Consider the following 25,643-nt stretch of genomic DNA (forward strand, 5'->3'; position numbering starts at 1 on the left):
ATTGATGATCCAATTTTAACTCACCAGAATCATGCTGATTCTTTTTTCCTTACTGTGCTCCTCTCATGTGCTCACTTTTTAAATACTGGTCTATCAAGGAGTGTCAAAATGCTAGAGAAAGATTATGAAATTCTATATTGAAAAAGTGTATAGACCATTGAAATTAACCAGAAAGATCAAGACACAAAATAATCAGTATTTTCCCAGAGGTATAAGCTACATATAGATAAAATTCCTAATGTCGAAATGTCAGGTTAAAGTGATAGCCAGCTGGGGGCCCTTCATTCACTCTTTTCCAACTTTTCTATGTATAAGACAATGATATGGGGCACCTGGGTGGCTCAGTCGGATAAGCATCCGTCTCTTGATTTTGGCTTAGGTCATGACTTCACTGTTGGTGAGACCAAGCCCTGTGTCAGGCTCTGTGCTGACATTGAGGAGCCTGCTTGGGATTTTCTCTCCCCTCTCTTTCTGCCCTTCCCCCCCCACTCTCTCTCTCAACCAAAGTAAATAAATAAACTTAAAAAAATTTTTTAAAAATGATAAAAAAACAGAGAGATATGCAGTAGTAATAGTATAAGAGGACTGAGGATGCTTGGTTAGCATTAGACCTCAGGAAACTTTCAACTTCCAAACTTGGAGAGGTCCTTAGGAAGAATAGTAAGATTTAGAAAGGACAGTAGAGGGAAAGATTTAGAAAGGACAGTAGAGTTACCCATTCACCCCTCCCGTCATGTCCCCGTACTTCAGAGATACGATCTTTGTTAATTCGAGCGAGGAAAATTGGCTCAACCGCCCCGTAGCTAAATTCTAGGGTTCTCCTACCTCTCTCAGCACCATCTTTTCTACATCCATTGGGAGCTTCCAGTTCCCATTGATCGTAACAACATGAGAGGCACTGCAGGTCCTGGCTAAGAGCACCATGCCTCTTCCTGCTCTGCAGGTGACAGCCAGGTATTCAGACTCTCTGTATGTGACTTATCCTCTATTCAATAGGTTGCTCTGAGAATTAAATAACTATGTCTTCACAGAATGCCTGACACAAAGTACTCACTTGCTCAATAAATACTAAGTGAATTCTACCACAGTAGAATAAGTAGAAAAGGTAGGCTGGAGTTTCATTACATCCTGAGCAGTGAAATATGGAGGAAGAGTTGGCTTGGCTTTAAAAATAATGCCGTGGGAACAACTCCCACTGAGGGTTCAGGAATTTCCTGAGTTATTTGTGGCAGGCTATAATTCAAGATGTCTTCAGATCAGTCTGCCTTCTAGATAACAGGCTGCAAGAGTAAGAGGTGCCCCTTGTGGACAGCAGAGCTGTGCTGGAGAAGTGACACCAAGACACCAGAAATGCAGCCAGAGCATGTGTCTGCCAACAAACCCTCTTGCTCAGAATATGAGAGTATTCTTCTCTAACCTAAACGTAGTAGATGGTATTGGTGGCCGACAGAACTCCACCCATCCAGGTTACTGGCCCAAACCACAGGTTCTTCAAGGGCAAATACAGAGAAAATTAAAAGTAAAAACAAGCCAACCAAAATTACCGTATGTATAATATTTTGGATGAAAAAGAGAGAGGTGTGGAATGGAAGACGTTTTTGAACAAAAAAAAGGAAATTTGAAAAAAAAAGTCTCATTCTAAAGACAATGTAGCAAATAACTTGGTAATCATACCCTAATACCAGTAGGAGTTAGCATTATAGCATCAGGATAGGATGTTGTTGTCACATAATTCCTTTTTAATATACTGTATTGACTCAGTTTTGAGCCTTACGTAGAGGATGGTCTGCTCTCTTTCATGAGCAGCTGATTATATCCATAATCTGCCCACTTCCCTTGCTGGGCTTACAGCCTCAAGGTGGTGACAAAAGAATGTGGGAAAGAAAACATGTGCTAATATTCTTACTTGGGGTGTTATATATTAGATGTTACATTTTAAAAGATACTGAGTATTAGATGATTATGGATTTAAGAATGCGTTAAACCCTGTTTCATGCCTTTTACAATGATTACATATTACTTACATAATTATCAATGTGAATATTACTTAAAATAAGTAAAGTCCCCAAATAAGGCTTTTTTGTATTAACTGGAAGAATGAAACATCTTAACAAGACATCCAGTAGTCACATCTCTAATATTCTGGTGTGCAGTGAGTAAAAGGAAACACAATAAGTTCGGCTCTACCCACACTTCCTTGAATATACAATAGGTTCCTATTTTTCACTCTTGAATGCTCAAGCACACCTTACTCTAGGACCTTTTCCCTGACTGCCCCTCCCTCACCTCTTACCTCCCCCCCCTTACCCCACCTCCCCACCTGGCCAGGATAGAACCAGTGGTGTGTTGGTGAATTGGTTGGGGTGGAAACGGGTGCTGATCTGTAGAGCTTGCCAGTTTCTGTGGTTTAAATACTCCAACCATGGTCCGTTGCAAAAGTGGCTATATTCGGCAGTCAGCTTGCAAAATTCCTGAAAATTTAATGGTCTCTCCTACACTGTTGCCAGCCAGTTCCAACTTTCTAGTGGATAGAACTCTCCTCCATCCGTTGTATTATTGTTTCCTGCACGTGCCTCACCATTAACATTTGTGTTTCAAGCATGCTTTTCAATGTCTGTCCCTCCTATAAACCCGTAAACACAGTGAGGATAGGGACTATCCTTTTTGACCACCTGTATTTTCAGGCTTTATGCTATACTTCTTTCTCCAGGAAGTCTAAACATGATCAGATACCACAGGTAATATTCTAGTTATGCCACAGTGTGAACTATGATTGAAGGTCAAACCATCACCTAATCATGTGTGTGGGCAGTAACCTTCCTAGTTCCAAGTGTAGACACGAATGTCCAGTTGTCAAATTAAGCACTTCGAACATTCAGTAGAATCTCAGTTCTACCCCGTGTTGGGAATTACAACACCTAGAAATGAACATAATTAACACAGGCTTCATCCATTTATACTAAATTCTTGTTTTTCTATATTATTCTACAATTATGAGAAGTTTCATATTTTGGAAATTTGACTTTATTAAATTCCATACAGGAATACAGTCTTACTGGCATTTCTATCCAATAACAGATTTTTAACTAATCTTCTTCCTGTTGTCTTCTGTTTCTATTTTCATAAAAGGAGCTGGTGGCTGGTCTCCACTTGTGTCAAACAAATACCAGTGGTTGCAGATTGACCTTGGAGAGAGAATGGAGATCACCGCTGTGGCCACCCAAGGGGGATATGGGAGCTCCAACTGGGTGACCAGCTACCTCCTGATGTTCAGTGATAGTGGCAGGAACTGGAAACAATATCGACAAGAAGACAGCATCTGGGTATGTTTCTTTAACAGAATGCATAGTCTCTCAGGGAAAAGAAGCAGAGTCATCCCTGTGTGTTGTTTACGAATCTCTTAAACTAAGTTGAGAAACAGAATCTTGGGAATTACTTAGAATGCATTTTTCAAGGAAAAATGAATTAATATTCATTTTCTATTCTGTTTCATGGTATAACTTTTGAAAATACTAAAGGTGAGTGAACTTATCTCAGAGACCCCAGAAACTGAAAAAAAAATCTTACTTGTCCACTACCTAGTGTGGAAGTCTAAGAAATAAATAAAACCTATCATTTGTTTTTAAGTTTTATCCAATAACCTAGTGGTTTTTGCATGGTCTTCATTTGAGGTTGGTTGACAGAATTTTTTCCTTTTATTTCCTCTGATGCCTCTGAGATTTCTGAACATCTCCTTCTCTCTCCAGTATTTGGAGGTTGGTATATATAATATTTGGAATATTATATATGATATAAACATATATATATATGTTTTTGTATATAAAACATATATGTTTTGTATATGTTTTGCATATATAAACATATATATATGATTTGTATATAAACCATTCTCTAGTCTTTTAAAAGTGTGTAAGTGTGTAAAACGCTGCATGTTATTGGCAGGGGCATGGCTCCTTAAGAGAGACTGACAAGGAGGCAGTTTGCAATATGGCGGGTGGTATTTGTAGTTGGCTGATCACATATAAACACCTGGTGGAAGAAGGAAGCTACAGGCAGTTTGCTTGGTGGTGAAGAAAGGACTTCTTTGCTAGGAGAAGGGTATTGGTTTGGATCTTATGTGGACCAGGGACAACGTGCTGCAGTCAAAGAACTTTCTTTTTTTTTCTTTTCCTCTGGCTGAGCTGCTGGAACCAGAGAAAATGAGTAACTTAATGAAGCATCATTCTTAGCACACAGATAATTTAGAAGCCTATTTGGGCACATAATGATAATTTTCTTTGATCAGTCAATTGCCTCTCTTTTGAAAGTTCCTAGAACTCAGTCATACATTATCAACTCATTGAAGAAATGGACTGCGGTTTACTCACCTTTGTGTCTCTGAAGCATTTGGTGGCCATTCAATGCGTGTTTATTGATGTAAATTGAATTGAGAAGAAGTAACCCTGCTCTTTCTCTAGAGAGAACAACAGTTGGGCTGGAAGAAGTTGCCTATAAGCATTTTTAAGAAAAGCTGCCTTAAAATCCTAAGCAAGCTGAAGTGTAGAAGAGCGAGAAAAACTGGATATTACGGTTGAATTAATTTCATGAGAACCATTCAAACTAGGGATAAAATAAACAGTAATTATGAACCAATAACAATGAAAGCTTAATGAGGTATTTATTTTAACTAGGTGTTTGGATTATCCTTTACTCTTTTTCTAAATTAAGCATTGGGTTTTAAACTAGATAAGTAGAGGTTAATTCATGCTAACATATAGATGTGTTAAGTAAGATGTACGTTGTTGACATTTCTTAAGATGATACATCAACCATGAAAATTATTTCTCCGTTATTCAATTTTGGGGCAAGTCAAACTTAGACCACACCACTTGCCTTCCTTTGCTTACTCTTGTTCAGGTGAGGTTCTCAGGGGGTGCCTGGGTGGCTCCGTCGGTTGGGCGTCCAACTTCAGCTCAGGTCATGATCTCACATTCCATGAGTTTGAGCCCCGCATCTGGCTCTGTGCTGACAGCTGAGCTCAGAGCCTGGAGCCTGCTTCCAATTCTGTGTCTCCTTCTCTCTGCTCCTCTCCTGCTCACACTCTGTCTCTGTCTGTCTGTCTGTCTCTCTCTCTCTCTCAAAAATAAGCATTAAAAAATTAAAAAAAAAAAGGTGAGGTTCTCAGGATGAAATAGAGGCATAATGATATCCTTAACCAATCCAAACTAATCAATGTAAATACATTGGCATCTATCATAATTACTTGCCAAGGTAATATTATTTTTTATGCTGTGCTTTGATTTGTTTATTCATTCTCTTCCTCTTTTGAGTGTGAACATCCTGAAAATAGAGGCTGTACCTTCCAACCTGTCATCTCATCATCCAAATCTTTTTTCATTTATTTATTTGTTTGTTTATTCATTTTTAAAATTTTTTAATCTTTATTTATTTTGGGGAGACAGAGAGAGCACGAGCAGGGGAGGGGCAGAGAGAGAGGGAGACACAGAATCCAAAGCCGGCTCCAGGCTCCAAGCTGTCAGCACAGAGCCCGATGTGGGGCTTGAACCCACGGACTGTGAGATCATGACCCGAGCCAAAGTTGAACGCTTAACCGACTGAGCCACCCAGGTGCCCCAAATCTTTTTTTTTAAATGTTGATTTATTTTGAGAGGGGGAGAAGGGGCAGAGAGAGAGAGGGAGAGAGAGAATCCCAAGCAGGCTCCATGCTCAGTGTGGAGCCTGACATGAGGCTCAATCTCTCCATGGTGAGATTATCACCTGAACCAGTATCAAAGGTCTGACATTTAACCAGTTGAGCCACCCAGGCGCCCCTCGGCATCCTAGATCTTAAGAGTTCCTGGCTTGTTGCAGGCAAATGCTAAATGTTTGTTGAATGAATGAATGAATGAATGAATGAATGAATGAATGAATGAGGGAATGAATAAATGAATAAAAAATGCATTTTATTGTAGTGACTGCTTCCTCCTAGAATCAGTTATGTCTTTTAGTGCATTTGTTTTACCAGTTTAATATACCTAGAGTTAGGATGCACATTTCTTTACCCCCTATAAGTTTTGAACTTTTTATGGGAGAGGGTTTATCTTTTTCATCTGCATTTCCAGCATTTAGTACCCATTGTGGTATATCGCTTTTGTTGAGGTTATTACAGAAAAAAAAAAATCAATGAATGACTGGATTTGAAGACATTGATCTCCTATTCTGGGTCTAACTTTGTAAAGAAAAAAAAAATCTGAGAGGTATTAAAAGAGCTCATGTTAATGTCATCAGGAGATAAAATACATCAGAACAAAGCAAAAAATGATTCAGAGAAGCATGCAAACATGGGGTACAGAATTCTAGAGGTTTGGAAATTAGTGGAATATGCAAATCATTGTAGATTGACTTTGTCAAAACAGCTGGGCTCACCTGGGTGTTGAAGAAAAAGCTTCAAAACTTAGATTATGGAAGGATTAAGGAAGCCATCCCATGTAGCTGGAAAAGAGTGGACAACAGCATGGACTTCGCCGATATCCAGAGGTGCAGTTTCCCACAAAATAACCAGGAAATCTACGGGTCAGAATGGGCTGTCAAGGTCAGGAAGGTCTGAATGATACTTTTGGATATGGTAAAGAAAATTGATGGATGACTTTGAGTGTCAAGATCAAAATTAAGACTTGGTGCAACAGGTACCATGACCACACCGAAGTTATGATGTAGGTGAAACAACCCACATCCCATACCACGCACATCCTCCTGATGCCTGCTCATCCCAGGTAGGCTGCTGAGTTCTATCCTGCTCCTAGTTACGCAGGTACCTCTCCGAGGGAGGCTCCGTCTCCGTGAATCTACAACTGCCAAAGCAGGAAGAATGCCACATGGTGAATTATGCCTAGTTCTTGCCATTTCACCTGGAATAACACAGATCACGTCAACCTGGATTGTTTTTTAGCCAAAGTACAATTTTTAATTGATATACATAGTAAGGACTTTAACCCACTGCTGTGTTTTACAAATATAGATTTTCCAGGGTCGTTTTCTTTATTTGGTATTTTTTGGCCCATTTTTAAAAAAGGTATTCTGAGTTATACACAGACTGTACAAAAAATGCCCATTTTATTTAAGAGCTTCACATTCTGCCCCAGATGATAGAAATAAATCTATGAAAGAGGGTTAGGGAACATATAAGCCATTATACAAGTATGTGATGGAAAAAGGAAGAAGAGACAATTGTTGTTAGTTTAGAAACAAATAAAATAAAACCCATCAACATGGATTGAAATGCTGCATTGAGGATCTTCATTCTCCCTTCATTTGATCCCACCTCGAGCGCTGGAGAGAACAATGGCTCTATATACCTGAAAGGTTTAATAAAAGGCCCTGATGCTTCTTACAAATAATCTTTAAAAAGAAAGATGAAGTATTTATTGTCTCTACAGGTCATGCACATATTTGATAGAACTGTAAACTTGACAGATAGATGATATTTTGTAAAATCACATATTAAAACATTTCTTTAGAAAAAAATTTATAGTCCAGGCCCATAAATGTAATTTATAGAAACTACTCTAGTACTTGGCATGTAAATATTTCACAAAATTAGAAAATGCAAGCCACTAAAATGGTTCCTCTCAAAATGAAGGTAAAATAAAATCCCTCAACATCTGTGATCAAAGGACTTTTCAGTCAGTTTTATTGTAAGTGATTGAAAAAGTGAATGTAAGGTGTAATTTCTGCTCATTTAAGGACAATTGCTAAGATATCATGAAAGTAACATCTTAGAAACTATTTTAAATAGATAAACATGTGCAGGAACTTTATAGCTAAATTATCCAAATGGTCCCTGATACATGCCCAAGATTCTTTGACACTCCAGACTATACAGGCAAGGAATGGGAATGGTACCAATTTTATGAATTGTTTAGGTAAATATGATTGTTATACACAGAATAGTTTGCTTTTTGTTTTTTTATGGATGTCATTTGTACCTGGTTTTCCAAACAAACAAAAACCTTTAGCGTATTTCTGAAGTTAGTTTTATTTTGTTTCTTATTTTTCTTATTTTTTTCTTATTAAAAATTTTTTTGATGTTTTATTTATTTTTGAGACAGAGAGAAAGCATGAGCTGGGGAGGGGCAGAGAGAGGGAGACAGGGACCAAAGCAGACTCCGTGTTGACAGCAGAGAGCCTGATGTGGAGCTTAGACTCACGAACAGTGAGATCATGCTCTGAGCGGAGGTCAGATGCTTACCCGACTGAGCCACTCAGGCGCCCCTTGTTTTTTACTTAGAAGTGTTTAATGCCATGATTCTGGGTTTGTTTTGTGAAAAACACAGAGCCCCTGTGACACAGTAATATAGTCAATTAGGTAGAAGTATCACCTGTCCCAGAATATTCACACCATTATCACTGTGAATGATTGAGTCGTCAACTCTCAAAGCCACACAGTGCAGAAACACTACCTGCAAAGATTTTAACATGCATTTGTTTCAAATCAAATAAACATGTGGCCAGGGGAGTTTAATAGAAAACCTCAGGAGGCAGGAATACAAGCGGGAGGGGTGCTATAAGCTTGCTGGACTCCATGCCATGCAAGGCACATCTTTCCTCGTCCTTCCCCTCTGTTGAGCCCTTATTCTAGCAACTTAAACCTGCAAAAATCATTTGTGGGGTTTCAAAGCACAACAGTACTAATGCCGTGTATGTCAACATGTCAAACCATCAAGTTTAATGCGTCGCAAGACTTGCCTCAGTACTTGGACAGAGGCCTAGAGAATGCCTTAAGCTGCATCTGTCTTTCTGGATGGCCTCTACTCCGATGCCAAAAAGACATTTTTAATGGAAGTTGCTATTATTTGTATCGTCAGGAAATCTCTTGATGTATTTCTATTTAATCATGACTTCTTCACCCTTCTGAAAATGATTAACCTAGTAGTGAATGCTTAAAGGTAGCTGCATCTGGGTTTTTAATGTGGCTTCAGTCATGGGTCTGAACAGTTAGTTTGCTAGGCACCTTCTCTATCATGTAGTGTGGTTTCTTTCACCTCTGTGCATCCGTGCTCGTTCTCTAGTGTGCTCTGTGAGTCCCTTCTCATAAACTTCTTTGGACACACATATATATGGGAACTTTGTATCAATATGTGATGCACAAAATACATATATGGGAACTCCCATGTATTTCAAGTACACATAAACAGTCATATAAGACAAATGGTAATGTTGTTTCACATTCTTCAAAATGATCTGCCTCTAAGCAAGAAAAGTAAAAATTATTTGAACAGAGTGATTAGAGTTAACAGGAGATTGGATTTGGTGCCCTCCTCAGAGGGCACACTCACATTCAGGATCGTTCTCAAATCATCAACCAGGGAATAACATGTGTTAAAGACACTTTCCAACTTGCGTCTCACATTCTACCATGTCACAGTTCAGTGATAACAACATGACCCCCTTTTCTCCATTCTTTCTTGCCATCGCTGTGATCTGATGTCATAGATGTCTACTTCCGGCTTTTCTAGTTCCAGCCTCGGGAGACTACATTTGTAGTTCTCTCTTGGAACAAGTCTGTCCTTTTGAAATTCTCTTTTGTTGTTAAGACCTAGGCATCTAGGTCTCTCTGTAAACCAATGCATTAGGCTCTCTTTCCTAATTTTTGTTTTTTTAAGTTCTGAACTTACAAGCATGTTTTGATCAGAGAAAGAGATAGAAAAATATATAAAGCTAGAAAGGAGGTGACAAGATTTGGCATTGATACAATATAATGCTTAAAAATCTAAGAGAATTATTTTACTATTTTTTAAGATGGTAACTCAGTAATGTGCCTAACAACAAAATTAATTTTTAAAATCAGTAATTTATCTTCCCACTTATAAATAACTACATAGACAATACAAAAGGAATACATACTCCACTTAAACTAGAACCAAAAATGAATAAATATCAAGGTAAAACTTAGAAAAATGTACAGGTTATATAAAAATAATATTTAGAATATTACTGAAGGATATAAAAGAAGACTTGATTAAATGGCAAGTCATATCTGTTTTGAAGTGGAAAATAGTATCAAAAGCTACTCATTCTACCTAAAATAACTCATACAAATTAAATCATTCTGAATTTCATGTATAAAAAGTATGAACAAATACATAAATTAGCAAAATAACAGTAGTAAGGAGAACCTACATGTTAGAAAAATTTTATAAATCTATGTTAATTAAAACATGTTGATACTGGCACGTGAAAACATAGTGAAAGAATAAAAGAGAGCATCCGTTACTAAGTCCAAATACCATTTAGGGATTTGCCTAAGATACATGTAGCATTGAAAATATGTGAGGACTGCTAGGAGTTTACCCAAGCATAGGGGCACTTGGACCCCAATGTTTATAGCAGCACTCTCAACAATAGCCAAATTATGGAAAGAGCCTAAATGTCCATCAACTGAAGAATGGATAAAGAAATTGTGGTTTATATATGCAGTGGAGTACTACGTGGCAATGAGAAAGAATGAAATATGGCCCTTTGTAGCAACGTGGATGGAACTGGACAGTGTTACGCTAAGTGAAATAAGTCATGCAGAGAAAGACAGATATCATATGTTTTCACTCTTATGTAGATCCTGAGAAACTTAACAGAAACCCATGGGGGAGGGGAAGGAAAAAAAAAAAGAGGTTAGAGTGGGAGAGAGCCAAAGAATAAGAGACTCTTAAAAACTGAGAACAAACTGAGGGCTAATGGGGGGTGGGAGGGAGGGAAGGGTGGGTGATGGGTACTGAGGAGGGCACTTGTTGGGATGAGCACTGGGTGTTGTATGGAAACCAATTTGACAATAAATTTCATATATTGAAAAAAAAAGAAAATATGTGAGGAAATGTATATAGTCAATAATGGAACTTAGTAAGCTATAGTTTCTAGAAAAATAAGTAACATTTTTATATCAAAATGGATTCCAGATGAATTGAATATTTAAAAATAATACAGGGGCTCTTGGGTGGCTCAGTTGTTTGAGCATCTAACTCTATATTTTGGCTCAGGTCATGATCCTGAGATCGAGCCCCACGTTAGGCCTCCCAATGAGCATGGAGCCTGCTTGGGAATCTCTCTCTTTCCCTGTGTTCCCCTGCTCACACACTCTCTCTAAATAATAATAATACAGACATAGAAAAAAGTAATAGAAGAAAACACAAGATGATGAATAGATAACACACATAATATTGGAAGGCACATGTCTTTCTAAGCAAGAGAACCAAACCCAGGTGCCATCGAGGAAATGATGAAAAATGAGATAATATTTAGAGAGCTGCATGAAAAAATAACATAAACAATATTAAAAGGAAGAGTATAAATTGAAAAATATTTGTAGCCTCTATGATGGCAGTGCCCACTTTGATTCACCAGCCGCGGTGGTCCTGGGTTGAGATTGATATTCAGATTGACAATGACTGAATGGACTTCATTCACCTGCAAGTTTACTTAGATTTAAAAAGCCAAAACATAAGAGACTCTTAAAAACTGAGAACAAACTGAGGGTTGATGGGGGGGTGGGAGGGAGGGGAGGGTGGGTGAGGGGTATTGCAGAGGGCACCTGTTGGGATGAGCACTGGGTGTTGTATGGAAACCAATTTGACAATTTCATATTTAAAAAAAGGGATACAGGGCAGGCAATATCACAGTGTGCACAGCAACAGCATAATGGATGCTTAGTTACACTGAACAGCTTCTAAATATCCCCACAACTTGAATTGGGATAAACGTGGTCACGATGGGCAAGGCTGAGTGGGTGTGACCACCACAGATCAGGAAAGCCATCAGCTTCAGGGCACCTTCAGCTTTCATACCTTGCCAATGACATAACTCCTCAGAGATACCTGCCAACCCCCTTTTTGTTTCGGCGTGCCTGCATCTCATCACTCCCATGTTACTCACTGATTACAGGTGATATCTGTCATTCCCAAATGTTGCAGCTTATTTGAATTCTGATACCCAGGTAGCATCCATGCCAATCAAATAGTATTTGGGATGGAAACCAGGTATTGGGATTTTAAAGAAATAGTACCAGGCGATTCCAATTTACTGCAAAGTGTGGGAACCATTGGATTACTCCATAAACACACTTGACAACCAAGTATAGATTCTTAGTTCAGTACAAAGCATAATCAGCAGGATGCCGATGTATCTTAGATCCAGTAAACTCTTGTGCATTCCTCGAGTATATGTTGCAAGAAGGATTTGGCTAAAGATCAATGCTAGGTAAAAAGAGCTATAAACCAGATGTTAACTCAGTCCTTCTAATGAGAAAGATGGTCTAATATGGTAGCCACTAGCTATCTAGTGCTATTTAAATTTAAAACTCAATTAACTAAAATGAAAGAAAATAAAAATAAAGTTTCTCAGTCACGCTAGCCACATTTTAAGTGCTGAATAGCTAGCTAGATGAAGCCATTGGTTACTGTATTAGTGCAGTTATAGAACATGCCCATTATCTCCGAAGATTCTATTAGCACAGGTACAAAATACTCTTGAAAATTAATAATAAAAAATAAAGCTTTATTTTTTTTTAAAAAGGAAGCAAAATATAAACAGACACTGCCTAGAAAGGAAAGGATGATATGTAAGTAGGTGCAAGCGTCTACCACCTCATTCATTATTGAAGACATGCGCATTAAAACAGGTGTCAGTGTGGTTTATATACATAATGGAGTACTACGTGGCAAGGAGAAAGAATGCAATATGGCCCTTTGTAGCAATGTGGATGGAATTGGAGAGTGTTATGCTAAGTGAAATAAGCCATACAGAGAAAGACAGATATCATATGTGTTCACTCTTACGTGGATCCTAAGAAACTTAACAGGAACCCATGGGGGAGGGGAAGGAAATAAAAAGAGGTTAGAGTGGGAGAGAGCCGAAGCATAAGAGACTCTTAAAAACTGAGAACAAACTGAGGGCTGATGGGGGGTGGGAGGGAGGGGAGGGTGGGTGATGGGTATTGAGGAGGGCACCTTTTGGGATGAGCACTGGGTGTTGTATGGAAACCAATTTGACAATAAATTTCATATATTAAAAAAAATAGGTGTCAGGTAGCATTCCCTAAAAGACTTGAATAAATGAGAATGTTGGAACTACAGTGTTCTTTGGACATAATTTGCCAAGTTGTTTTGTGTAACAAAGTAATGTCTTCTTTAGTTTCAATAGTTACACATTTAATATGATGACTCTTCTTACAAAATTTTAACGATGGTATGAAAACCGTGGTATTATGGGTACTACTGTTTAACACAAGAGGAAGCTAAAAATTGATTTTAAAGAAAAGCATCTAAAAAGCGAGAAGGATGAACACTTATTATGGCCCAGAATCTTCTGTCGATAGGTTTGTAAATAATATAAGTTAAGGTCTATAAATAAAAGAGTGGAGGGATTATTTGCTCAAATAAAAAGAAATACTCCAGGCATTATTCTGTATGCATTATATATTTATTCAGTTATTCTTCACAATCCAGTGAGTTAGGAACTCTGATAATGCCCAGTTTGTGTATACGCAAACAGAGATGCGAAGGTTACTTTCCCAAGGCCACACAGCTAAATGGGGCAAGATTTTGCTCCTCAGGAACCTGGCTTCTATATCCCCTATGTTACAGGTCAAAATATTATGTGTATGAAATCAGCATTTTGAAGGAGAACCCAAATGATTTAAGACACAGAAAACATTGCCATAGGGAGTCCAAAACAGTGTTGCCTAATGCTTTAAATCTATCCAGGTATATAATCTGCACCAAAAAGTAACCCAAACTCTAGGGGTTAATCCTGCAAGCTCACTTGCATTGTACATTTGAAATGTATGCAAGAATATTCACTGCAACGTTGTCTGCAGCAGCAAAATGATATTGATTGAACCCAGCAGCCGTATATCACTCGCTTAAATAAATTATAGCACCTCCACCCAATGGAATAACTTATGGCCATCAAAAACAGATGATGCAAGAATATGCTACCATTTCTGGAGTGGGTTCCAAAACTGATGTGAAATTTTGAAAGTGAGCGGACATTTGATGCTAAAGAGTGAATCTTAGGGACTGAAGAGGAAGAGATGGGGGGGGTGGGTGATGGATGGAATATTTGTTTATTTATGGAAGCACAGGTAAAGATTAGATTTATATGAGGTTTCAAATAGGGCAAAGTAATCTGGATGTGGAAGAAACAAAGGAGAACAAATAGAGGAGAACAGGTAGGAAATAATTCAATTATCAAATTTTTAAGAAAAACAGTGACTATTTCCTACTTGTTGTATAATGCTATAATATTTAATGATACTATAAAGCCTACGTGAGTTATCAGTCTGTAGCATCATATGATATTTGTTAATGCTTATTTTAGTAGTGGTCTAAAAAATATATTTGTCGAATGGGTGGGTGGCAGTCTGACGTGCACGTCATTAGTCTTTGATCATGTTATTACAGATTAAAAAATACTTGAGTTCTGATGCTAAATTGATCTCTGAGTCAGTGCCCCGTCAGAAAAAACAGAATCACTCCAGGCCTCTGAAACTGCACAGTCATCAGAGGAAATTGGTTACAGGTGACAGAAAAGCCGATCGGCCAAACGTGAGGCAGTGAGACGACTCAGAGCTTAGTGACAGCAGGAAGATGCTATAACGCCAAGGGCCGGAGGGAAAAAATGAGAAGGTCATGCCTCCAGAGCTTAGAGGCTGACGTTGTCTATTAGTGCTAGAATCCTGGCAGCGGCTTCCCAGTAGAGGATTGGAGAAGCAAGGGTGTCCTTTGGGAGCAGGAGCCTTGTGAAAAAAAAGACTCAGCCGCTACCAAGAGGCTGCCCAGGCAGAGCAAGAGTGGGGAGAAGTATCCTGGCCCCTCCCTGCCCTTCACCTGCCCACCTCTCCCCAGCTCTGGGCTGGAAGCTTGCTAAACCAGGAGCCTACAATTCTCAGTCAGCATCACTCAGCCCTCGCATGCCTCAGAACAGAGCAGGGAAAGGGTGATACGTGGTTCTAAGTGAAACAAGCAGATGACCAGCACAGCCCTAAGGACAGCTCACCTCAGTGTGCTGCTTTTTGTGTCCTTACAGAACGAGGGTGCAGGTAGAATCCAGGTACTTACTGAGTGCTGTCTCCTTCCCTTCCAGCTGCAAAATTGCATGCTTCCCCATCGACCCATAAAGACAGCAGATCAATAATATTTTGATACCGAAGAAACTGAGATTTGAGATCCTAAGTTCCGACCTAAGTTCATGTGAATAGTTAGAACTTTTATAAAGTTTTACATTGAGCTCTCCTCCTTCCTAATATTGGTAAGTACGCAAAGCTAGCAAAGAGCAGTATTGCGACATACCGAGAGAAGGGAATCCGTGGTGAATATTCAGATCCTTGGTTTAGGGTCATATTTTACACATAATCTACTCTCGGGTGGTAGAATGATGCTAACTTTAATAGACTGTGGATTTAATCCTTTCTTGTTTCTCAACATATGTATTGTAGTTCAAGGTGTAGGTTTGCTTTCAGTGCTGTCACTGTGGGAGAGTTAGCGTTGCTCTGTTCATCAGCAAACGTTGTGTGCAGGTAAAGGCCAAGGCTCGCTGCAGAGGACTAGGTAGAAGGGCATTTATGTGGATTAATACACATTTGTTGTTGCCTCCGGGATGGGGTAACTCCATGCATTTGGTGTACAAAAATCAGCATGCCACTCTATTTTACTGAAATGTTTTGCTTGGCTGACAGGCCTGAGGGCCTGTCCAACCCCAAACCTGGTTCGTTTCATTGACTGCTCCCTTGGGTAGGATGAACCACACCTCCGGACTCCCCTACTCAGTGATTGCTCTTAGGACATTCACCATGGTGCCTTGTGCTCTCACACTTCTCTTGTGGGTATACTCTTCATTTATCTCAGGCACGCTTGCCAAATATGCTTCAGTTAATCCCCTCCAACTTGGGGCCTTCTAACCACTTACTTTCTGGTCCCTCCTGCCCTATCACTTTTCCTGTGTTCACTAACTCATCACCAGGGTCTTGTTTCCAATGACATCTGTGATAGTGTCATTTCCACGGAGTCCTTATGGATTACTTTGCATGGTTTGTATAACCTTAATCGACTGGATTTCAAACGCATTCATGTATTTTTCATTCTCTTTCACTGTACTTACACATTTTCCTTTATTCCAAATTATACACTCACTACAAATAAATACCCAAATGCTACTGGCTAAAATGCATACCATTTCTTAATTAAGGCTGTGAATTTCTAGGAGATAGAAACCATGCTTTTTTTTTTTTTGCTAATGTGGTTTGGAATACATATGAATAATACCATGATAGTAAAAGGAAACACTTTTGTGATTACTTAAGGTCCAAAGTACAAAAGTCTGGCGATGTGTCTGCCGGTTGACAAGGCAGAGGTATGTGTATGTACTGAGATGAGGCATCCATATAATATTCTGTATGAATATGTAGAAGAAAAACTCTTAGTCATAAGAATCAGAACTTGAACCAAATGTCTTTATCCATCCATATTCCCAATTGCCTTTAGGAGTTATACCTCATTGCCTAAGATTGTCTTTGTATATAATTATCCGCATCTAACTACTTTCAGAAGCATTCACAAAGAATAATCCTTTGGCCAATTTAGAAGAGTCATGCTTTAGAAAAGATTCAAATGTTAGCGCATTTGTGCAGAAGTAGCTGTGAGTATGAAAAGGAGAACAGAGGAAGCAAAAATACTAGGAAATATTCTACAGAGCTGTGTCTATAAATCAGAGAGATGCAGCTCAAAAGAAATCATATTTGATTTGTATTCTGCAAATGAAATTTTTATTTGGCTGTGAACGCCTATCTCCCATTCTGTATTTCTTATTGTTATTATTAATCTCTCATACCGAAAGGTTGTCTTCTCTTTGGAATCTTGAACATTTTAAGTACTTAATAATAGGGTTCTTTTTCAATAAGAGAGAGAGAAGACAAAAATTGCTGGAGCAGTGCAAAGAGATCCTCAGGGAGCAATGGCTTTATTACAATATGTCAGAGTCATCATGAGTTGGGGGTGGGCTGGGGAATAGCAGTTTCAGGAAAAACTTGTATTTATTTTAGCAAGTTGGTGGAAAGTTGCAGAAGAGTGTCCCAAGAGCTGCAAAGCTATTATGGTAATAGAGGTTCCATCTTTACACTCTGAAATAAAAAGAGGTAAAAAAAAATTTTTTTTTTCACGATGTCACTTTGGAAATAGATTTTCTACCCTTAGATTAGAATAAATGCATGGGTTAATGAAGTTCACAGTGATGTTTATACTCTTCTTGAAAATCTGCATGTTGGGGTGCCTGGGTGGCTCAGTCGGTTAAGCATCCGGATGCTTTGGTTAAGCTTCGGATTCTGTGACTTCCTCTCTCTCTCCCCCTCCTCTGCTTGCACCCTGTGCCTCTCTCTCTCTCAAAAATAAATTAAACATCTCAATTAAAAAAAATCTGCATGTCAAAGATGACAGATAAATACTGAAGCTTCTCTAAATTAGAAATTGTTCTGTCCGGTCCCCTTTTCCCCATAAAATCAACCCCCCTTGGATACATGTGTAGACAAACACTGAATTTTCAGGGTGCCGACCCAGAAAAGAACCTCCCCATGGCTCTGAGAGCGCAGCCTAGGCTGGAGACCGCAAACGGGCACCTGTGGTACCACGCATGTGCAGGAGCAGAGAGCATAGATTCTTAGTTTGATGCAGGGTTGCAATGTGCAGGCATAACTGTGGCGGAGGACAGCAGGACAAGGACACTGTGGGCTGGCAAAAGCATAGAGGAAGGGCAGTAGAGAGTTAGCACCATAAGAAGGAGGAGGTGAAGTCGAGAGGGCCCTGGCAGAAGACTGTATTAGTCGGGGTTCTCCAGAGAAATGGAACCAACAGGATGTACACAGATTTATTTTAAGGAATTGGCTTATATGATTGTGGAGGTTTGATGAGTCCAAAATCTGCAAGGTAGACTGGAAAGCTAGAGGACCCACAAAAGAGTTGCAGTTTGCGTTCTAAAGGGTCTGCTGCCACAATCCCCTCTTCCGGGGAAATCAGGCATTTTTCTGCTCAGGCCTTCCACTGATTGGATGAGGCCCACCCACATCTGGAGAGTAATCTGCTTTATTCAGAAGTCTACCGATTTAAATGTTAGTCTAATAAAAAAATACTTTCACGGAGACATCTAGAATATCGTTTGACCCAATGTCTAAGCACTGTGACCTAGTCAAGTTGACACAGAAAATCATCACAGAGATGGAAGATGTCAAAGGAACAGTGGAGTTATTGGGGCTAAACAGCAAATAAGAATGGGAGAAAAAGAAATATCTGGCGGCCTACGATCAAAGAGTAGAATATAAGCACTTACCATTTTAAAAGTGGTGCAATCATAAGAAATGATTAAGGACCAAGATATGGGCAGGAAAATGTTTAAAGAGGAGCAGGCGAAGGCGGTCCACGTCCAGGATGTTTTATAGAGCGTCCAAAGGATACAGAAACAGAGAGATTGCCATGGACATGAGGTGACCTCTTGTTTGGGGAGCACCTGAGCCGAGGAGGGCAGGATTTGCTATTCCCTGCTGATATTCATAAAAAAGAGAAGATAGTGTTTCCTCTCTTTTTTTCTTTTTCTTTTGTTGGCTTATTTTCATGAGGAAGAAGGAAAAATTATATGAAATTGCTAGGAGACCTATAAAAATACTTACTGACCCCATGGATGTAGAGATTTTGGGAAAATTATGTAAACTTCACATTAGATCCCAAAGTGCTAATTTGGATGTCATGGGACATGTGAATCTCTTTCGGAAACACCCTCACAGACACACCCAGAAATCATGTTTTACCAGCTATCTGGGCATCCAACCCTTAGCCAAGAAAAGTTGACATATAAAATTAGCCATCACAGATGCCTTTCACTCTGCAATGTACCACAGCTATTATAGGATCTAATTAAATCCAAGCCCTACTTTCTGGTCCTTAAATCACTCCAATTTACAGAAAGACATGGGAAATAGGAGAAAAGAATGTAAGAGGATCATGATTTTTGCAAGTGACTGTGGAAGGTATTCCAGGGAACTTGACATATCCTGAAAGAAGATGAAATCAACAGGAGCACTGACACCTTACTTCACTTCACTACAGTGTAGAGGTGAGACGGTTTTCTTCCACTAGTTGTCATTCTAATTTTCTTTTCCTTTAAAAATTTAATTTGTAAAATCCATTTTATCTTTTCAACTGTCTTTGGAGTTTGGAGTTGCATTGGTTTTACTTTCTGTCTTTTTCCATTTCTGCTTTGAGCTGAGTTAACTCCAAAATATGCTACTCTTCCTCTCACTGATTTTGTCTTATTATTGCCATTATACCTTGTACATTGCAGCCAGAGGTCACACTCTAATTACTCAGATGCTGTTTTATCATTCAGGTGAGATACATCTATTAATCATGCTTTTCCTCCCAATAGAACTGGAGATTAACCAAGCGGTGGCGTCATCTTTTGAGTGACTTCTGATATTCTGCTGCTGATTTAGTAGTTATGTGCACACATATCAGTTTCAATCACTACTGACTGATCTTAGCTGGTTCTGACCAGGACGGTGGTCCTCATCTTTTCTCTAAATTGATTCATGGATGTGTAATATTCTGACCTCCTGTACTGTACTTGGGTTAATGACATGTGAAGGATTTCTCTGTGCATAAGTTCAGATTTAAAAAGATATGCTTAACATCTATATAATGGTGTACATCTTGATGACCTCAGGGTATAAAGTCCTTGACTATGAGTATATTTGTCTGTGTAGTTTAATGATATTCAGTCAAATACTTGATGTAGGGAGTCAGAGTTACGTGGTGAATGTTCTACATATTTTTTTGAGAAAAATACTGTATCAGCTGAAACTCAGGTTTACTGCAGTATCTCAAGACATTCTAGGTCCATTATATTCTGCTGGAAAATGTGTTCAAAATGACCCAATGCATTTAGGACTAGATATACACTATAATTTATTTTAATTTGAATAAGAAATAATATCTAGAGGGCTTGTGGCATGTAGTGTGGAAAACTGGTGGGATTGTGGGTGGTGATATTTATGCTTGCTGAGGGAATCATTCTGTTTCTGGCATAAGCCTACAGGACCAGGATTTGTTTTTGCTGTCAAACTCCGCACCTCTCTGTATCACATAATTGGTCTTGGTCTCATTGATGAAAAAGAACGTTTTAAACTAAGTTCATGTTTACTTCAGGTTGCAAGATTACTTTGAAATCAGTGCTATTATATTTTAAGGGGACATGATGGGCTTATATTTTATTCTCTATTTTTTTCTGCTGTCTGCCTGTTTTTTAAAAGCTCATGATTTTGTGAATAGACTCAAGCAAAGTATAACAATAAGATGACTCAAGAAGCAAGAAATGACTCAAGCCCAAGAAATGAGCTTGAAACTAAATGTGATTAGGAGATGTCTTTTTTTTTTTTAAATATTCATCAATTGCTTATTTGTAACTGGAGATACTACTATATAGTTGAAAAGCTGTTTTCTTACCAGTAGGCATTACTTGGAAAATAACAACATGTACTTGAGCCATGCATAAATATTTAAAGGTTCTGATGATGTAGCAGTTACCAAGGATAGAGCCAATGAGTGCTCAGGAAGTCATATATATAGGATGCTTCTTCCACACCACAAGCATCAATATGTGCCCCTTAGAATGCTAAGGAAAAATTATGATCTGTCATGAACTCAGTTACTTTAAGTTAGATGTCTGCTATTATAACTGTTACTATACTGTTATTAACTACTGACTGCCCTGGACCTTGTCTTCTGTTACTCTCCTCTGCAAATGTGCTCTGCAACTACTCAAGTTTTTCTCCATACCTTAGAACCTCTTTTCTCTATCACCCGTTATCATTTACCCACAGTTCCTTTGTCCTAAAACCGAAGTTATCAGTACTTTCAACACTTTCTTTCCCAAAATGCATTTCATCAGATGGGCTGACTTTTAAAATCTAACAATTTTAATGAAGGAAACTTTTTTTTTAAGTTGACATTCTCCAGATGCCAGCAGTCCCTAGGGACATCAACACAGAGGCCACTGGAATCCCTTTGGAGAGATTCCCCAGAGCTGACACATGACACAAGACTCAATAATCTCCCTGTCTCCCCACCCAAGTCCTTTCCTAGCAGAGACTCTGAGAGCTGTATAGCTGCCTCCATGAGAAGTCATGATAATAATTCTGACATAATTCTAGTGGAAGGAGAAGGCAGGTGGCCAATGATATATGAGGGGCTAGGCTGGGAAAGGCCCCAAACTTTGCTGTAGGGTATCCTGGACTGTTCCCCTTCCTTCATAGGATTATCGCTTTCATCTGGAAAATTCTTCAAGGGTGATGACCATTTAAAAAGATGAACATGTGGCTTACTCCTGCCCCTCACATTTGTTTGATAACCTTGACAAAGACAAGGTGAAGAAAGTGGGCATGGTCTACTGCCATCTATTTAAATAAAGGGAACAGAAATGTATACATATATTTACATATTAGTTTATATTTTTTAAGTAAATGGATAAGCAAGACATTAAAAAAAAGCTACTTCTATGATAAATTCTAAGGGGAGAGATGTAGTAGGAATAGAAGCCACACTTTTCTGAATATACTTGGTTTTTTGGATTTGACTATTAAGTGGTATGCACAATTTAATAATTATACACCAAATTAAGTAAAAATTTTGGAGCTATTTCTAAAAATTAAAATGAAAATGAAAAAAATAAACCTTGATGTTGAGTTAAAGTCATAAATACACAGGAATTATTTGAGTGGCTTCAAAACACAGCAATATGTGTGTCCTACTGTTTTAGATCCCGTTGACAAAAATGTCTTAGAAGTCCTTTTAATAATCACATTTTGTTAGTGATACTTGTTATACTTTATTTACAATGTATTGTGATTCTAAAACTAATCCTGATAAAATAGTTAAGAGATTTTATTAGTATCATTAGAAATCATAATTTCAATATAAAAAGAAATCTAAAATTTGAAGAGGTTAAGTAAATCTCCTATAGTCCTGAACTCCAAATACCCCTTTATCCAAATACCCCCAGACCTCAGGTACCTAGACCCCAAATACCACTTACTCTGAGGGGATCAAGGACTCCCCATGGAGAATGGCTGAATCCAGATCTGGGGTGTGAAATACACAAAATATATGTGGGATAGATATCTTATGCCAGAACACTAGGTTTTAATCAGACAATTGGAGTCATGTGAAAAAGACCCAGAAACCAACTCAGAAAGGATTTCACTGGCCAAAATGAAACAATTAGAACATTTATAAGAATAATAGTAGAAATGGGTTAAAACACCAAGTAAGTTAAACATTTATGAATTAATAATATGAAAATTTCCTTATTCACCATCAGTGGAAGATGCTAGGGAATTAACTCATTATTCTGAACATCAGTTCATAAAAAGAAAAATCAAGTATTTTCTACTTTTTCTGAGTAAACTGCATCAGAGGGTAACCAAATATTCGCTGAGAGGAAGTTTCTTTTCACTGAAGTATTTTATTTAGATTTTTTAGAAAAGGTTTTGAGAAAGGGATGATAGAATCAGAATATCACCATTTTTTAACCGCTAATGAAATAACGTACTGATCGCTAACATTATAAAAACAGAGGCAACCGGGTGTAACACCACTCCTGATAGATGTATACAGTGTGTTCTTTGAGTAATTCTTGCTAAAAAGTCCAACCCAAGTCAAATCAAATCTCAAAATCTACCTCCGGGTCTATAAGCTAGAGTGCAACAAAGGGACGTATTTGACACACCACAGAGAGGCAGTCAGCAAACTGTGGGAAACAATAAGACAAATGGTGAGGGACTTTTCACTACACAAACTGGAAGAAAATGAAAGGGAGGTGACTTATAGGTAAAAAGACACTTAAGAGAAACATCACCAAATTTAACTTGTGGAAATTTTTGGTATTCTGGTTGGAACAGTAGTGCATGAACACAGCCACTTTCCAAAGATAAGCAGTCATCTCAGGACGCTGGTGATATTACAGAACTATTGTCAGTATTTTAGATGTTAACATTAAATTGCAGTTTTGTTTCAAAAGGAATCCTTATCCTTTAAAGATCTATTTTGAGATATTTATGTATGAAATCACAGGATGTCTGAGACTGAATTTAAAGTAATCTCGTAGGAACGGAGGGGACGTGGGTATAGGTGAAATAAAATTGGCCATGAGTTAGCAATTTCTAATTGTTTTAAAATTTTTATGTTTGATTTTGAGAGAGAGAGAGACAGAGCGCAAGCAAGGGAGGGGCAGAGAGAGAGAGAGAGGGAGACACAGAATCTGAAGCAGCCTCTAGGCTCTGAGCTGTCAGCACAGAGCCCAACGCGGGGCTCTAACTCATGGACCGTGAGATGATGACCTGAGCCCAAGTTGGACATTTAACCAACTGAGCCACCCAGGTGCCCCGAGTTAGCAGTTTTTAAAATCAGATATATGTGTTTTTATTGTTCTTTTCTCCCTACTTGGGTATATATTTGAAAATGGCCATAAAATTTTTAATGCCAGCTATAGGTTTTCCCCTCTTTAGATTTTTCATAGTCAAGTTTCTATTCTTGCACAATATAATTTTCCTTGCAGTAAAGCCAGCAATGATGAACACCGTTAGGACCAAGTTAAATCAAGTATCAAGATTAATGCGAATTCGTTTGCCTCAGTTGAAAGGAGGTGGTCGAGGCCCAAGTGAGTCCAGTTCTTGATAAAGGAGCGTTCGTGTCGGTAGTGGGGAAGGAGACCAAAGTTTGCTGCTACCACAAAATAAAGAAAAGGAAGGAAAGGCAGATCTGACAGAGAAGAAAAAGGAGAGAAATGGAGAAAAGAAGGGAAATAAGGGGGTGGATCTTCTCTTCCTTCTCCAGCCCCACATCTCAGGCTAAGTGACACTCGACCCCATGGGCCACGTAGCTCTGGTTTTGACTGACTTGCTTTTCGCTTTCCCAGCCCCCCGTGAGATTGAACTCCCTGGTGTCTTCACAATGAGGTAGATTCCTTCACCTCTTACAGGGACACTCATGGATAGTGATGGAAGTGGTCATGCCAGCCAGGCTTCATCATAACCTCAAAATCATCTACATTTGTCTAGGCCCTGAAAAATAATTTCAAAAATATAAAAGCATACATGGTAGCACAGTTTCAAATAGTTTTCTTTGATTATGAGTAATCAGCATATAAGTCATAGTTAGGCTGTTTTTTCCTCCTAAAATAACTAATAAGGTAAAATTAGAAAATAGGAGCCACAGGGAAAACATATAGTTTAATACATGAGTTACATTCGAAGTGTGCATTTAAAATGCTTAAAAATCAGTGATTTCATTTATAGTCACTATTCAACTAGCTACAGTATTTTTAAAGAAAAATAGTCTAAGGCATAAATACAGTGAACACGCACATGTGGATTATTCTGACACCTGACAGGCACAATTTGTAGCATTTGAAACTTAGGTGTTAGAAGCATAGTTATGAATCTTTTATTAAAGATCATTTTTTATGACATTATAATGCTTTTTGTTGATTTGCCTTGATTCCTACTCTAGATTTTTCTAGTCTACTTAAAACAGTAAGAGCCGTACAATAAATATAGATAATTATCATTATTCGTGACTGTTGTGTTTTGTGAAGTCTTCATGAATGTGGAATTCGCAAATACTGAGCTGCGCTCCTGGGAGTAATACAGGGTTAGGTTTCTGCCAGCCTCTGGCCACATTTTCATCAGTCAGTCAACACATAACTTATTTTTTGTGTGTTTCTGTTTAAAGACACTTTATTTAATATGTACTGTTAACTCATTAGCCCTGAACACACGGCCAACAGTACTGTAAGTCAGGCCTAGGCAAAGCTTTATCTGTCACAGTATTTTCTCCATGAGGCGCATCCCAGCCTCCCTGCACTTTAGAAGATGGTACTTTGACACTAATGCTTAGTTGATATTTTAAACAGCAAAATCGCCGACAAAAGTATAAAAATGCAAAATTGTGAACTAAGTAGACCATGAAAAAGACACTTGGTTTACGGTATGAGAGTTGGAGCAGGAAAGCGGAATGTTGTCTTGTTTGAACTTCATTGGCAACTTGCACCCTGGCCAACCCAAATTTTTGCCTCTGTGCATGTTCACAGATGGCCACAAAAGCACCATGGATATTGATTATGGGATTACAAGTAAATTTTGGTGAGTCGATGAATTTACACATACAGAATCTTTGAATAATGAGGATAGGCTTTAATTTATTGTCTGTCTAAAAACTGTAAAATAGGTCACTAGCTCTGGTTCACTCTTTCTATAACTTTTATTATGTTTACACAACCAGCTTCAGGCAAAATTATGAAGTGAGCATATTTTTGTCTCTTGCAAATTGCCTTTTGCCTTCTCTGTGGTACACTTAAAAAATATTTCAATCTGTGTTTGCTGTCAGTTAGGAATTAATAAGACTAAAAATCAAAATGCAAGGTCCAAAGATAAAGATCGTGTCTGTCTTGTTTACATTAATTTTGCAGAGCCTGACTTGGTGTTGGAAACATAATGGGTGCTCAGGAAATATTTAGAAAACATAAATTAATGTGTACCAGCTAATAAATATATCCTACCATGGTAAGCAGAATGGCCCTCC

The 25,643-nt window shown here is 38.5% G+C and overlaps 1 protein-coding gene across 4 annotated transcripts in view; it reads left to right on the forward strand.

Moving 5' to 3' along the window:
* CNTNAP4 (contactin associated protein family member 4) overlaps positions 1 to 25,643 on the forward strand; it is a 252,819-nt gene that overhangs the window by 73,098 nt on the left and 154,078 nt on the right. For all 4 annotated transcript variants that reach the window (XM_023245047.2, XM_023245046.2, XM_045046819.1 and 1 more), the window contains one exon: positions 3,130 to 3,323. In XM_023245047.2, the coding sequence (XP_023100815.2) occupies positions 3,130 to 3,323 (194 nt within the window). The remainder of the gene's footprint in view (positions 1 to 3,129; positions 3,324 to 25,643) is intronic.

Source organism: Felis catus, chromosome E2, assembly GCF_018350175.1.
Source record: "Felis catus isolate Fca126 chromosome E2, F.catus_Fca126_mat1.0, whole genome shotgun sequence".
Lineage (NCBI taxonomy): Eukaryota > Metazoa > Chordata > Mammalia > Carnivora > Felidae > Felis > Felis catus.